General features: G+C 48.6%; 1 protein-coding gene across 1 annotated transcript in view; it reads right to left on the bottom strand.

Annotated features, from left to right (window-relative positions):
- Window positions 1-382: 382 nt before the first annotated feature.
- The window catches only part of USP10 (ubiquitin specific peptidase 10), a 66,965-nt gene continuing 51,063 nt past the window's right edge, over window positions 383-16,284 (bottom strand). Inside the window, exons 9-16 of the mRNA XM_010850867.1 lie at window positions 16,207-16,262; window positions 15,870-15,973; window positions 13,406-13,505; window positions 12,450-12,627; window positions 9,975-10,140; window positions 8,464-8,608; window positions 7,167-7,232; window positions 383-4,524 (exon numbers count right to left, since the gene is read on the bottom strand). Of these exons, the coding sequence (XP_010849169.1) occupies window positions 4,337-4,524; window positions 7,167-7,232; window positions 8,464-8,608; window positions 9,975-10,140; window positions 12,450-12,627; window positions 13,406-13,505; window positions 15,870-15,973; window positions 16,207-16,262 (1,003 nt within the window). The 3' untranslated portion in view covers window positions 383-4,336. The remainder of the gene's footprint in view (window positions 4,525-7,166; window positions 7,233-8,463; window positions 8,609-9,974; window positions 10,141-12,449; window positions 12,628-13,405; window positions 13,506-15,869; window positions 15,974-16,206; window positions 16,263-16,284) is intronic.

Raw genomic sequence — 16,284 nt, 5'->3', positions numbered from 1 at the left:
CTACGATTTCAAAACAGGACAAGACACACCTCGGGGCCGAGGTCCACCTGATTTCCAACTGTGCTGACACGGCCACGGGGTTTCCCAGGAAGGGCTCCAGGAGTGCTTCAAACACACTCAGGCCTGAGTGCTTTGATGCCACAGAATAAACAAAGCTACCCTCGTACTGACTTGCTAGGAAACCAACAGTGAATACATTCAACATATGTCAGATTAAAGCAGACACAGAAATGGAATCCAGGAGGAAACGGAGTTCATGAAAGATGAAAACATCTTGAACAATATCACTTGATGCACGTGAAGTCCGAGAGTCAAAACAACACTTCCTGAATCACACAGCAGCTAGGTACGTTCCCTTTAAGGAGAAAGAAACCAAAACTCAGAGTTTGTTTTTAATTTTTATTTTATATTGCAGTATAGCTGATTTACAATGTTGTATCAGTCTCAGGTGTACAGCAAAGTGGTTCGGGGACCAAGCAATTGTTCAATGGTTCATCTGCTTATCCCTGAATAAAACAAACATCACCACAGGGTGAAGTCAAGCTATGAAGTAAATCTCATTTGTCAAGCATTCACCTTGAAATACATTCATCTCCAAAACGTATATAAATAAGATGGCAACGGTCAGTTCAAAAGATGAATAAAAACAGATTTTTAAAAAATGCTAGGAAGCAAGAGCAAAAGTTTAATGAGGAAAAAGCATGCCTGCTTGGCAATCTGCTATGACTGAAAGAAACAACACAGCATCGTGTGTACAGAAAGGCTGTTCACACATGGCCTTACTAGATGTGGATGATTTTTTATGAACACTAAGACTTTTCTCAAAATGTTTTTGAAGCCAATGACCCTCAGGAAATTGTGGTTGTTTGTTACCTTCGAAGGTATTATCTTTCCTTCCTGAGACAGAGAAGTACAGAAAAGTCTTCGGTCTCTCCTGATGCAGGAAGCGCTTCCCAAGGGAAGCGTCACAGACCATGAGACTGAAGCAGCCACACTGGCAAGGCACCGACTCCTGCAGGTGAGCTGAGAGCTGGGCAGCACTAAGGTCACTGGCTCACTTGGTTAACTCAAAGCCAACGGACTCCGCCTGTGATCTTGGCTTTCTCACTAGTTGGCCCAGTCGAGTACAAGCAGCCTATGACAGCCATCTCCAGAAATTTCCACAAAGGGAAAGACAGACAATGATGCATCTGCTGACTACAAATTTACTGCTTGTGACTACCTGACTACACACAGTAGACCATGACTACTGACTGACTACCTGAGAACTTAAGAGATGGCTGCTCTGAGCCACGGGGCCAGGCAGCTGAACGTGGCTGTACAAACAGGAGAAAGGAAGAACTACCATTGTTCCATGAGGAATGGAACACGTTTTCCACCAGGATAAGCGGCACGTGCACTTTCCTGGCTTTGGGCACACAACACACCAACCAGATACACCCAGTTTTATTCTTCCTGGAAGACTTCCGGGTCTTGTTCACCTCATTTAAACAGTAAGGAAAAAACCCCCAGTGAAACGCTTCTAACGTCAGCCTAGCATTCACAGTGCTTTAAAAGCCAGTGACAAACACAGGTCAAATCACTCAATTTGCAACCCCAACAACAAGGTTCATGGGCCAAGGTCCGAATGTAAATGCCTTAAAGCCAAGGAAACAAGTCTATGAGACTTCTAAGATATACTAAAATCTGCAGCACAGAATACTGAACATTGAGTCCAAAATCTCAAGGACATGGAGAGACCCACAGTTCACGTGGCTAGAAAGCATTGGACTTGCTAGAATGATCTCAATTTCCCAAGGGTCAATCAGTCCCTCCAGGGAACCAAAGGCAGAAAGTTGTGAATTCCAGGCTGGCATCTCCTCACTATACAGTCGGCCCCTTCCTGAGCTTTGCTCGTCTGCAGCCGGGCACGCTGATCCTGTGTAAGCACAAGAAAACTGGAAAGTTGTGTATCTGTCATAAACATGACCAGAGCTGTCAGGGAGTAGGGGGCCATGAGTGGTCTTTCAGACAACACACTTGTATACAGGATAACAGAGGAGCCCTTTGCTGGCTGCCAGACACAGAATCTACGAGTCTGACGTGCCAGAAGGGACAGCAGCGCTCAAGAGTGAATGCAGCACCGCCACACGGGACAGGGTGACCAAGATACCCAAAGGCCCGCTGGACTGAATTCATCTCCAACCACTTCTGAGAGACAAGATCTTCTGAAGGAAGCTTCCTAGTATTTCAGTCATTTCCAACATACTTTGAGCTTGACAAAATAGGTGACTTAGCAATTTAAAGACCATGAAGAGATCCCTGAATGACATCCGAGAGAAAATACTGAAATACACAGGGTGGGTGCCAAGATCTGGAAGTAGGCAGTGTACCAACAACAGCAGCGTTCTGTCCTGGCCCGTTTCAGATTCCTGGGAATGGCGCCTCCCAACTGGGAGGCCTTGTTCTGGACAGGACGCTTGCTGACTCACGGGGACACTGTAACCAACACCAGTTATAGAGGCTAAACCTCAGGACAGGCAAGCCGCTCGCACAGGATGCCCTGCCCCAGTTCGCAGATCACAGCGTAGAACAAACAGCGCCAGGCTCTGAAAGAGGCTCCTACCGTGTGGTGGGGCTACTGCTGTGCAGGCTGCTTTCCCCAAACTTACTCTGGACCCCATGTGTTCCATAACAATCACACACAATTTTAATGAGAGGCGGATTACGACTCATTAAGAAGCTAAGCAAATCGGAGCAGAGCAACGACACAGCAAGCAGGCCCAGGGGACAACGTTAGTGCTACAGTTTTTTAATGTGCATATATTTTATTGAAGTACAGCTGATTTACAGTGTTGCATTTCCGGTGTACAGCATGGTGACTCAGTTACATACATGTACACATTCTTGTCCTGTACACAATACTGGGTACGGCTCCCCGTGCTCTAACAGCATTGTAGTTCTAAAAGTAAGCTCACAGTGACACATGGCTATGAGCAGCGGATGCTAAAAGGAAGAGCTTGGACCACGTAATCCGCATCTCTGGGGACCCCAGCTCACTGCTGTGAGGGGCCTGTGCAGGGCCTTCCAGAACCATGGCGCCGTGGGCCAGGGAATGCCTGACATGCATGACGTCTCTCCATCTCTTCCATCTCGAAAGGCTTCCTTTCCACATCCAGAGGTGGTGTCCATGGCGCAGTCAGGAGGCTTGGTGGCGGGCAACGACAGGGATGCTTGGGCAAGACCCACACTCCCCACCTCTGTGAACTGAGCAACGCAGGGACAACACAACGGGGAGAGCACTCACCAACCCCCATTTCTGCTATTTGAAGATCTTAAAAAATCCACCTATCCAAATCACTAGCATTAGCAACTCTGGGAACAGTGAACAACGACCATCTGAGGGCTGGGTCGGCATTCGCAAACATGGCAGGCTGCACCAAGGGCTTACTCTAATTCTGGCAGCGCAGTCCTGCCTGCTTGAACTCCAGTTACTGGAAAAGGCACTCGCTGTCAAAGAAACACCACACATGCAGCTTTAAACCAACTTTGTGATTTTTATTGATGGGCGACAACTGTATACTCCTAGCTATCACTAACTGTGTACAATTAGAGACGCGGCATCGTAGAAGAGCAGACAGCAGAATTAGACAGCAGACGGAGGGAAATACCAATCTTCGCTATTTTGCTCCTTTTTCATTATGTGTACACAGAAGCATGAATGTGTTCTGAAATCTTTTAATGGCAATAAAGTTACAATCACCCTTCTATGTGACTGGCATCGTAACTCCAGATATTTGATCTGCAATGTGTACGTAAGCAGCTTCTCATCGCACAATTATTAAAATGTATTTTTCCTGTTAGGAACCAGCAACTTTTTTTGTGTGTGTTTATCTTTTGAAGAACTATTTCTTCTCTGGTAACTGGCTCATTTTTATCCTTTATCAAAAACTAAAGGGTGAGGGGCGAAAGTGTGATGGATTAAAAAATTTATCCTTTTTAAGGAAAGATAAAATTCATTTTCACAAATTTACAAGTGTTGTTGCTGGTGCAGGACTTACTCTACTATGCAATTAGACCGGGAATCAAACGCAAGTTCCCCTTCTTACTCAGGAATCAGCATTATTTCAGAAATGTGTTTCTCATGTATTTTCTTGAATCAAGAGACAGTCTTTCACCAGATGATTTTGATTTGGAAGTCAGAAGTCAACAGAAGCTATGTTGTGCACAAAACCCAAGGCGTCTCCTTTCACTCTAGCCCATTTTTGCGACAGGGAGAAAGAGCTTCTCTCTAAAGAGCCACTAAAGAGAAGAGGGGAGGCGGTGAGTGCCGAGTCTGCGCGCGGCGTGGGCGCGGCTACAGCAGGTCCACGCGGCGGTAGTACAGGAGGTAGGCTGTGCGCTCGGCGGCGGGCCTCACCACCTGCTGCTGGCTGACCACCTTGACCGTCTGGTCGTCGATGCGCAGCCAGCCGTTGAGCCCGATCTGGAAGACGTCCGTGGTGTAGTGGCCGCCCGTGGCGCTGCTGCCGTGGTGGTAGACCACTGCAAAAGAGGGCCGGGCGCCGTGAGAGCGGCTTCACACAGCAGTGCCTACGGTACCCCCCAGTCTCACGAAACCCCACACCAAGCCAGGTGGGACAGAGAAACATGACACACACAGCAAGGCCGTCTAAACTCAAACCCTCAACAAGTTACAACACAGAGTCACACATCTATACTGTGATAACATGTTCAAACCTCCCAAACCATGAAAGGAATGCCAATTTATAATGGGGTCGTCCCATCTGTGAGCCCTGTGAAGACTTGGGCCTGGGGACGGTCCCCTGGGAAGCAGGACACACAGGAGACACGGTCTGCAGAGCCGTCAGCCCGGCGCCCTGGGGGACCGCACACTGAGACCCAAACCCCAGGCCCTGATCCAGCCAACCCCACCTCCAGACTGTTCTCAGCAGAGTGTCTGAATCCTGGACAGCGTGGAAACATGGAAAAGCCGAACCCACTAGGAGGAATGCCAAGTACATTACAACAAGATGAATTTTTTCATAGGACAGATTAGGACTGTTTGGTGGTTTAGAAATAGGCTTATACTACGTGAAAAAACCAAGAATCTGAGATTTGCTGAGGACTGTCACCCATGACAAGGACAGCACTGCCCCAGGAGGGTTGCCTGGGCAGTTAGCTAGGCTGAGTGGGCACCTGTGGAGCCACCCGGCAGACACAGCACACTGGCCACTGCTATTTTTCTTCAGAAAGGCACTGCCCACTTCCATGAAAAGGAGGGCCCAGGAATGTCCTGCCCAGCAGCAGACCCAGCCTGCGTGAAGGAAGCAGCCTCTGGTGACATTCTGAGAAGGGGACGGCAGTGCGGCCAGGGGGAGCTATGTGCTACCGTGAGCGGCATGAAGGACAGTCTCTCAGGCAGAGAGGCACAATCTGGCATGAGATTCAGCAATAAATACACCTGAATGTCAGTGCACTCTCCCCTCATAAGGAGACCCGAACCCACCCTGAGCCAGGGACCTGGGCTGGTCAGAGCTGGGCTCTGCTGGGGCTCAGAGGGCACGGGGCACTGGCCCACCAGTGACGAACGTGACTGGTCACACAAGGAGAGCAAGACTGTAGGGCCATCAGGTGGGAAACCAGCCAAGGGACCAACACCAGGAGGCGGCTTCATCCTGTCCTGCAGGCTCCCAATGGAGAGGTTGCCACACTTTACTTCTAAGGCCTACCTGACTTGGGAAAGAGTTATGGGCCTTTTTTTTTTTAGTGACCAGGTCACTGGGACTGAAAGGACCTGTGGATTTAACTGATTTGCATTTCCTTTGAGACACTTCATTCTAAATATTCAGAAGAGAAGCCTCTACCTGTATTCGGACTTCTTAAACAGTAACCCCATAGCTAACGTGGTGACGTATCATGGATACCCAGCAAGCTCACTGTCATAGAAGCAGAGCCGAGAACCAGAGATTTTCAAAAGCTTATGCACTGTACTAACTCGTTTTCTTTGTCCCACAGTCAAAACCATCTTTAAATAAGTACCTCTTTACTCACATTGTACAGAGAATTGCAACCCATCCAGTGACCTTACTTCTGAGGTCAGAAGGCTCACGATGGGGACTCAGGGGTGCAGGCAGGTGGAGTCCATGCTCTCACCATGGTCCCCTTGACCAAGAGACGAGACCTCCTAATCCTGCCTGTGACATCACCCACTCTGCAAGGACTCCAAGGGAGAGCTACAGGGGGACTTAGAGAAACATGTTCATGCCCTGGGACCTCAGTGACAAACCTCAGAGGCCAAGCTGCACCCTGGGGGCCTCTGGTCTCACAGGCAGGCCGCAGAGAGGCCAAGCGTCCAGCCCACAGCAGGCCGGGGGAAGGCAGTGCCCACCAGCTCCCAGCAGGCTGGGGCCAGGCTGTGATGAGCCACCTTGGGGAGAAGAACAAGTCAGAGGGAGCAGGACCCACTGGGAAGAAAAGGCTGACTGGGCCCAACATGTTCTCACAGGGCCCCTGAACCACCCACCGCCCACACCCACATTCCGAGCACTGGGGGCGGACCCAGGGCAAGAGTGCGAAGCTCTACTCTGCCACGAAAGGGCACGGAGCAGTGAGTGCTCCTCCACAGCTTCAGTGTGTTCTTCTACAAAATGGGGACAGCACTGCGTTCCTCTCAGGAAACTGTTAAGGACTAAATGGGGTTCTACATAAGAAGTATCTGGTGGAAAGGTCAATGAACTGGTGAGGGCCAATAAATAACAGTCATTACAAACAGGCTCACAGAAGGCAACACAAAAGGGGGGTGGGAGAGAAGCTAGAAAAGTCTAATAAAAATGGCCAAAAAAACCAACACAATTGGCCATGGGCACCCCATCCCCAGTAGGGAGGGTTCCCAGCCTGACAACCTCACTCCTCTGGCTCCAAGACAGAAACATCATGTGAAATGAGGCCGTACACTGGATTGAGCTTTAGAGCGAGCCAGGAAGACATTCTGTCAAATTGCAAACACACCAAATTTTAGGTAAAACACACATTTTCAAATGATTTACAGACTAATAAAGCCCACAGGGATACCAACAATTTTTCTCTACATTAAACGGTATTATAACAATATAAAATTGTGCCTGTGTATAAAACCTTTTAATCGCTTTAATAGGGAAGTATCATGTCGTACAAAGTTTACTTACCTGCAAACAGCCTATAGGTTCTGTGGCATTTAAAGTTCTTATTTTTAACCCCTGGAGAGAGCAGTTCTGAAAAACAAAATATCAACAATTTCAATCTATAAAAGGGCTGACATACCAGGGTCTCAGAAAAAGGGGGCAGATGGCGGCCTCCATTCAAGTCACCACCCTGTGGACCAGGGAGACCCGCCAGCACTCCAGCCCTTCGTCTGCAGACAACTGAGCAGAGAGGCAGTAATCACGTCACCAGAACCCACCCATCAGGGGATGGGCAGTGAGCCTCAAGTTCATGCTAGAAACTCCTTACAAGCAGAGGTTCTAAAAAGTGGAAAAGCAAGATAAAAACAAAGCAGCCCTGGAAAGCCTAAGATGGGAAACATTATCCACGTGCGCCAGATCACAAAACTCGAACAAACAGTAAGATGATTTTCGGTTGACATTTCTTCCCCTCTCTGGTCCTCAAGCAGCCTGTGAACTGGCACTGGGAGCACACCTACAGGCAGAAGACGGCCACTCCTGAGAACAGGGCTGAGAGCAGAGCCCACTGGAGCGAGAGGGAGCATGAGGCCCGCTGCCCGCAGGTCCTGCTGCCTGGCAGGTTGCAGGGCCGGGTGGTGTGGGGAGGCAGGGGAGGAGGACGGCAGGCCCGGTCCTCCAGGAGCCCACCCTGGACTGCACCCATGTCCTCTGTCTCCAGGCACCTGGACACTCTGAGCATCACCTCTAGTTTGTTATGCTCCTGAGGGAACTGCAGTTTCACACATAACATCTCTCTTAAATTCTGAAGTTTTCTAGGGAAGTTTTCCTTCAAGCTCACTCTTAGCAGGACAATGGGGTGCTTGGACCACCAAGTGCCCAAGCTGGAGCCCCAGTGACCTGGCGGAGACCTGGGGCTGGGCCGCAGCTCTGAGCAGGGCCACTGGTGCCAGAGGGCAACGTTCCCCATCCTCTAGAAAGCCCAATTAAGCAGGCTGCTCCCACAGTTACTAATATTCGGTGTAAGGAGAAGTATTTATTACCACTGATCCATAAAGTTTTTATATATTTTAGTATTTTTCTCACCTAGTAATATGTTCATATGGTTTATTCATTTTTTTACTTTGTCTTTAAAAAGCCATTTTTGTGAGAATTTTAACCTAAAACTCTATTAAGGAGTCAAGAAATGTAAAACAAAAAAAATCAGGAGCGAGCCCTTCTGAATCCTGACAGGGGATGGAAAAGCTTAAGCTTCAAGAAGCTGGCTAGTTTCCAGCATCACCAGAGCGTCACCATTAACACTTCTGCCTTACACAGCTGTTACCTTTACTAATTTCCAAGTCCACAGGATATTCGATATTTTTGATGAGCTTCTGACAGCCACCGGTCTTCTCATAGACAAACCGTTTGAGGTGCAGCACGAGCACAGGAGGGAGCTTTTCCAGAGTCACTCTCCGACTGATCTCCACCTGAGACAGAGCACAGCAGACACGCCGTCTCACTTCGAGAGGCAGACCTGGGGCCACCGCCCACACCAGGACTCAGCGTTCCGGGGCGGCGCATCTCACACCTTCCTGAGGCACACATCTTTAGAGAATCCAGTGGGCTCTTTCTGAGCGCCACCAACCTCCTTCAGTACATGCTGACAACCCTACAGACGCAGCTCGGGGCCCTAGGCCAAGTTAAGGACTTTTGTCCTAGGGCATTAAACTGGCATAAAAATCCAAAGGCTAACTTAGTAATACCTTAAATTACATACGTATTGACTCATTTTTTAGTAATTCTCAAAATACAGAGAAAGCTGAGCACAATGTGTTTCTTGCATTAGATGCTTTAAATGACCTTAAAGCTGTTTGGTCTAACCACTGGTTTTATAACAGTTCCAGTTTTATCCATTTGAAATGCCCCTTGCTGTTGCTAAGTCGCTTCAGTCATGTCCGACTCTGTGCGACCCTATAGACGGCAGTCCACCAGGCTCCCCCATCCCTGGGATTCTCCAGGCAAGAATACTGGAGTGGGTTGCCATTTCCTTCTCCAATGCATGAAAGTGAAAAGTGAAAGTGAAGTCGCTCAGTCGTGTCCGACTCCTAGCGACCCCATGGACTGCAGCCTACCAGGCTCCTCCGTCCATGGGATTTTCCAGGCAAGAGTACTGGAGTGGGTTGCCATTGCCTTCTCCGGAAATGCCCCTTAAGCACTTTCAAAAGTCTACTGAATGCTGCTTCTTATTAAAATGGATCTTCAGAAGCAAATTTAACCTCTTTATGTACTGTTCTCTGTAATTTCAAACGTGTTGATGCTTCCTATGTTTCTATGGAGAATAGTTTCGGTAGAAATTACTTGTTCAAGTCACAATCCAAAAGACAGCAGCACAGAAAAAACACCCAGCAAACCTCCGGAGAAGTGCCCGCCTGTCTGGCTGAAGGTGTATGACGGGGGTCAGGCTTTGGGGAAGCAAGCCTAGTGGCCACCGCCCCGGCTTTTTTTGGTTTCCAGATGCCTTCTCGCCTGTCCTTCCATTCAGACAGAGATCCCAAGGGTGGAAATGGCCCTGCCATCTCTACATTCCCATGGAGCATCTAGAGTCGAGTGTCTCACACACTATACAAATGGTGAATGAATAAAAACCTGACCACAGTTCCACAGTCAGCACCAGAGACCATGATGTTTCAGCCATTTCATTCTCACACGTAGAAGCTTTCAGTCCAAAACATGTTAAACAACTGATCTGAGAAGCAGAGTTGAAACCCACTTTTCCTCATTCCAGATCCGTGCTCCCCCCATCGCCCCACGGAGAGCCCCAGGACAAATGTCCCAGACAGACAGCGATCACACCTCTTGTCTGGTTTTGGTGGTGTAACCCTGGACAGACTCTCTGGCCACCAGGCTCTCCAGCGCGTCCTGCACGGTGCGTATCTTGTCGGACTGGATGTCCAGCTGCAGGGTGAAGAACGGCTGCAGGGTGGCAGACTCTTTTGAACTCTGCTGGTAAACCACAGACCTGGGGGTGGAGAGCATAGCGCACCTAAGAGCCCGCCTTCCTGCTCCCCAAGGTTATGCAGCAGGACAGGAAAAACAAACGAGATTATGGTGCCACAAGCAAGATTTTCCAGCATCTCTGTCAGGTGACAGGAGAGGACAGAAATGCCAAAACTATGCTGAATTTTAATATAACTCTGCTCAATACCACCTCGAAAGAATTTCTAGCAACTCAATCCACCAGGTGGAAATTTGGAAGGCTTCCAAAGGCCTTCTCCACTTTATTTAATGCACCAGTTAGCAAAGGTGACGATCTTGCCACAGTCAAAACGCTGGCTCTTTTTGTATCCTCTCAAAGTCTCACAGGCTGTTTTATTGATTGATTGATTGATTTTTAAATTTTTATTATGTTTGGCTGTGCTGGGTCTTTGCTGCTCTGCGCGGGCTTTCTCTAGTTGTAGCAAGCAGGGGCTACTCTTCTTTGCTGAGCACGGGCTCTAGAGCGTAGGCTCAGAGGCGTGGCGCTCGGACTTAGTTGCTCTGGGACATGTGGAATCTTCCCAGATTATGGACTGAACTGGTGTCCCCTGCATTGGCAGGCGGATTCTTATCCTCTGCACCAGCAGGCAAGTCCCTGCAGGCTGTTTTAATAAGAGTGAACTCCAAGGTACACAGAATGTCTTGGGTAGCATTCGCCCCTGAAAATGACTCCACAAAGGAAGGAGAGCAAGATGTGTGTGACAGGGAGGCGGCCACAGCTCAGCCTTGCTTCCTTAGCTGGTTTTCCATTTCATTTTCCTTTGTCTAAGTTTTTTTGAGTAAAAATGTGTGCTGGGCCCATGTCTCATCGAGCCTCAGCAAGGAGCTCAACACGGAACTCTGACTCTGCAGCACAAGTTCCCTAGTTTACACAGAAATTAAGGGGTGGACGGTGGTTAGACTTCATGAGGAACTGCTGTGAAGGGCAAGTCAGCAGCTTCCTGCCACGGTTTTCTTCTCTCTCGCTGCTTCCCCGACACACAGCACGGCAGCACCTCCAGGCCCCCGTGAGGAGGCAGCCCGGAGAGCAGCGGCTGTTCCCTTGGTCCCAAAGCGTAACAGGCCTGGACTCTATCAAGAGGGTGGGAAAGGTGGAGAAAGGTGTTGGTCTCCTTGGGAAACTGAAAAGCTCCCAGAAGGGGGTGGATTTTAGGAGAAAACCTTTCAGTTGGAGACTGACACAACAGACTCCAAAATAGGAAGGGGCCTGCAGAGTCCAGTCCACAGTGAGGGCACAGGAACCACACGTTCAAGGTCGAGAGACCAGTCCGGGAGGCCTGATCATCAGCTGATGAGGTTCTCATCAGCCTGCTAAAAGGCACTCGACCTAAGCTGTTTTAGCAGAGGGACCGAACTTCCCCAATGCCTTGATAAGGGCATTACTTCTTGATTTAGGACAACGGAAAGCTAAGAGCCTCACTTTAAAAAAAAAAAAAACACACACACACACTCCTGAAGGCGAAGCTAGGGCCTTCAGAAGACGACTGAACTGTAATGAGGTCCCTGAGGACTCTGGAGGAGCAAGGAGATCCTTGGAGTCAGCGCAAGTTCTACTGAACTCCACATCACGTGGTACTGAACAGCTCCAACATAACTGAATAAGCAAAAACTTTCCTTCTAGGACTTCGTGAATGAGCAAAGGGCAGCTGGCCTGAGGGCGCTGTGGCAAGGAGGTGCCACCCGTCTTCCTCAATGTAAAAAGCTTCTCCCTCAACTTACCAGCTCAGCTGGCTCCAGGGCCTAAAACCCCTCCAATCAGATACATGAATGTCTTAACAAAACATGTATTTCCATTAACTTGTCTTTCTCTTCCTTCCAGGCTGTGAGCAGCTAACAGAGGGAATGTCAAGTGTGTTCAGGGTTGAGGGGGCTGGGGGCCAGGAGCCACTGGCAGACCGGTGGGGTAGTGCCTTCCGCAGGAGTGCCACCATGGGTCCTGTGGGGCCAGCAAGGTGTCAGGAGGCCCAAGAACAGAGCAGGCACACAGTGCAGAGGCAAAGCATCCTGTCCAAAGTTTCTTAGGACAAATCTTACACCACCCCCTCCAGCAAAATGGCAGAACCCTAAAAAAATGCAAACGCTAAATTATTCCAGAAAAAGCATAAAACCGGGATTTCTGCAGCGGTCCAGTGGCTAAAACTCCACACTCCCAATGCGGGGAGCCTGGGTTTGGTCCTTGGTCAGGGACTAGATCCCACATGCTGCTACTAAAGATGGAAGTTCCTACATGCCACAAATAAGACCCAGCTCAGCCAAATAAATAAGTACTTTTGAAAAAGAAAAGCGTAAAACCTGATGTGTCCACCAAAAATGCCAGTGATGGGGGTCTGAACAAAGTCCGCCTGGCGAGTGACTGAGGTCTTGTTTCGGGGACCCACTTGCTCCCATTCGTCCTCACTTCCTTCTCCTGGTTCTTCCTGCTCATCTTCATTCACTGAGTGGCTTTTGGGTCCATTGGAAATAGTAAGTTCTGAAAAGCAGACCATCTGCTTAGGCTACTATACACATTTACACAAAGAACAAAAATAAAAGAAGGTTTTACATGAGCCACCTACACAGATCTGTCAACTGCAGCGTCAGAGTGAACTCAGGGTGGTACACTGGGGACAAATGCAATGGTATGATGCCCCCGTGTGCTGCTGGTCTGGCCAGGGATGGATGACACCAGGGGACACCCGGGGCACGCACGTGGATGGGGAAGCACACTCTGCCGCGTTATCGCAGTCAGGCTCCTTCACTTGCGAGGGGACTCAGGGTACCAGGAAAGTCACCCCTACCTCAGGGGATGCGTGCTTTATCAAAAGTGAACTAAACCACCATCTGTAACTTGATTTTGAATCACTTTCAGGGGAAAAACTCCTCTGGTGGGGCAATGGGGATAGACACAGATTAGTAAGGACAGTGTGGTAACCACTGCAGACTCCACCAGTCATACAGGTGATCACCAAACTATTCTTTCAGCTTTTCTCCATGCTTAATCATTTTCTCAATTACAAGTTGTAGGGGAAAAAGCAAAGGTTCTGGACAAATTCTTGAATATACAAAATACAAGATTCTCAGTGGTACATAATAAGCAATGTAAAAGTAATTAGTCACCTTCCTTAATGAGCAGACAAGTGATTCTTGAAGGTGGGTGACTGTTGTGGGGAAGGCAACTTATTATATGAAGATTACATATAGCATCTGTTTAAGAAAGATTCTTAAAAAAATGTTCTACACACTTCTGTAGTAAACACACTGAAACCTACTATCATTATTTGGTGAGAGAAGCTTCTTTAGGTTCAGCATTTCCTCATGGAGTCCATTTAGAATGAAGCCTAAGTACTCTTCGGCATCTTCTTGTCGACCCTGAGAAGGTCAAATAGGATCATGTTAATTTTAACAGATTACTCTCCAAGGCCTGCACAGAGTATATTATCTGCATATACAAACTAGCCTTCTCCTGAATGTTCAATAAGATTTAACATAAAGAGTTTCCCCAAAACCATATGGATTTTTTTCTTGACAATTAAGATGGTGAAGAAGAGGAGAGGGAGGGAGATTAAACATTTATCTCTAAGCAATAAAAAGGGTGTTTTGTTTTTTTCATTTTTGCTTTTCTCTATTTCTGAAATTTCCTAAAATAAATAGATACTACCTTCATGATAAGTTATTTTAAAAGTTTCTTTTTTATTAAAATGAAATAAAAACATGAACTCAATGTCTAGGCCACCCCACTGTACAACCCCAGGGGTCACCATGCACACTGTAACTGTAAGCTGTAAAATTAACAGCCCCTGTATGTCTCCTTCCATTTTTGACAATGGGCAACCAAGGTAGAAAAGATATTATATGTGAAAAACTACTCATTTAAAGACTCAGCTGCCTGTTTCACACATCAGTATATCAGTGGTAGATGAATCACACAAGACCATCATACAGAGACATGAGATGAGGTATCATCTCACATGGTTTCATCTGATCATGTAATTTATCATGATCGCTTCACACTTCACTCTTTGGTGCATAACCATGTGCGTGTTTCAGGGATCTGCAAGCTCTTCTGCTTGCGGTCTCTGAGCAGATCTGCTTACTCTCATGTAACTGGAGCTGTGGACGGGGGCTTCTGGTGTGTGTCTGTGGGAAACGGCAGAGGCTGGCACAGCCCAAGACACAGAGGAGAGCTAACAGTGCTGGGAAAGGGCTGCTCGCTGGGCTGGGCCTCAGCTGGCATCTGGGAACTTGGGTTTCGGGAGGGCTCCCACCATTCCAGGAACTAGGAAGGGAACGTGCCCAAATCGTGCACAGCGTGGTTTCTCCTGAGTGCTGGCTTTCCTTCTGGGAGCCTGGAATTTCGGTCTGTGCGAGGCAGCCAGTGCCTATGTGACTGGCCCCTAACACAATCCCTGAACACTGAGACTCCAAGGGGCGTCCAGGGTGGACCACACCCCACACGCTGTCCCAGTGTGGCGTGGGAGGACCTGAGTGAGGACTGTGTGGCTACACCCGAATGGGACTCTCAGGAGTTCCTGCAGACACTGCCCGAGTCCTCAGGCTCTGCTGAACCCACTGAAGGACCAGCTCCAGAGTCCTGTGAGATCTTCCAGCTAAGCACCAACCCTGAGGTTGGGGTCTCACAGGGACCCCAACAAGCCAACAGTGATGTAACAGCCACAGGATGGCAGCGCTGCTCAGCGACGGGAAGCCCCCGGCTTTACCTCTGCCCCCCTGGCATCCTATGGCTTTTAAAGCATCTGGACACGCATCTACCTCAGAGCTTGTCTTGCCTATTTTCTTAAATTATCGATCTAACTCCCTTACCGGAGGATGAGCTCCTTGAGAGCAGAGGGCACACTGACTCCATGTGTACATTTCCAACACAGAAACATCCCTAAATTCCGAACTTAACATTCAAGGCTCCACTGAGAGCACAGAAGAGCCCCTGGTAGTATCCTGCTGGACTGCCCGGAGTATCTACTCTTGTTACAAACCACAGGGTTTCAAACAATATTATTTCACTCAGTCTTAACAGAATTTCCTGCACTGTTTCCTAAAGCATTTCCCTGACCATCATTTCATTGCTCATCTTGACTTATCACAAACTCTATCAGGGAGGAAAGAAATGCTCCAGTTCACTGTGCTATGGGTGCTCCGATTTCCTTTCAAGGCCACATGTCAGGGCCCTGGACAAGACCTCCAGGGCCTTGAGCCCCATGCCTTCAGCAGTACAGTGTATGATTAAAATTGTAGGTTGTCAGAAAGTCACAGGCCCAGGAGCTGCTGCAGCAGGAGCATGAGGAAAATGGCAAGCCCTCCCGAATGCTGGCGTGGCTCAGGGCCCCCAGCCCCGCAGCAGCAGGGCAGTCCCTCAGAGGGCAAGGAGCTGGCTTGGCTGCCAGGCTCCACCACTTCCTAGCTGGGACCCTGGACAGTGACTTCACTTTCCTCAAATGTAACAAGCAAACAATTATCACACTACCTACCTTCACAGGGGGAAGTAAGTTAATCTATAGAACGAACACACAGCAGTAGTGGTCACAGTAAACGATACACGAGTTGTCTGACCCCCATGACTGTCATTCCATATTCTAACCCATCCTAGCAACTGCTTCCAGAGCAAGCCCAGATCCACGGAACCCCGCTTCATCACACACTTGAAAGCAGAGGGCAAGCAGCGAACACACAACTGGTGTGGCACGAGCGTCACGCCCGCTATGGAACGTCAGTTCCCACCTTCTCAGACAGGCTCGACTTGATCACTGTCAGGAGTCTATAAATATACGTGGGTTCAAAGGCAGCTCCGGGGCGGATATCCCTCACGATTTTATCCCCAAGAGCTGCAACAGAAACAGGACACAGATTTTCACAACCCAACAAAGTCTTGAAATGACAAAAAGCATGATCACCAAAATTCCCCCCACTGCCACCCAAACTTAAGAAGAGCTTAGGTGTACCAACCTGCGTGTAAAAAGACATTGTTTTCCCAGCAAGACTGAATTTCTCAGTCTCAGTCATCTGACTTCATAGTTCCCCATAGGTAATGGTATAAGAAGCCCTTGTTTCCACTCACCTTGTCTGGGTTTTGGAGGTACTGGCATATTAGTAAACTCATTCATTAGCCGAACACTAAACATGGGGGAGAAAATCT

This window comes from Bison bison, unplaced genomic scaffold (genome assembly GCF_000754665.1).
Source record: "Bison bison bison isolate TAMUID 2011002044 unplaced genomic scaffold, Bison_UMD1.0 scf7180017864295, whole genome shotgun sequence".
NCBI lineage: Eukaryota > Metazoa > Chordata > Mammalia > Artiodactyla > Bovidae > Bison > Bison bison.
This window is presented reverse-complemented; position numbering and strand designations above follow the sequence as displayed.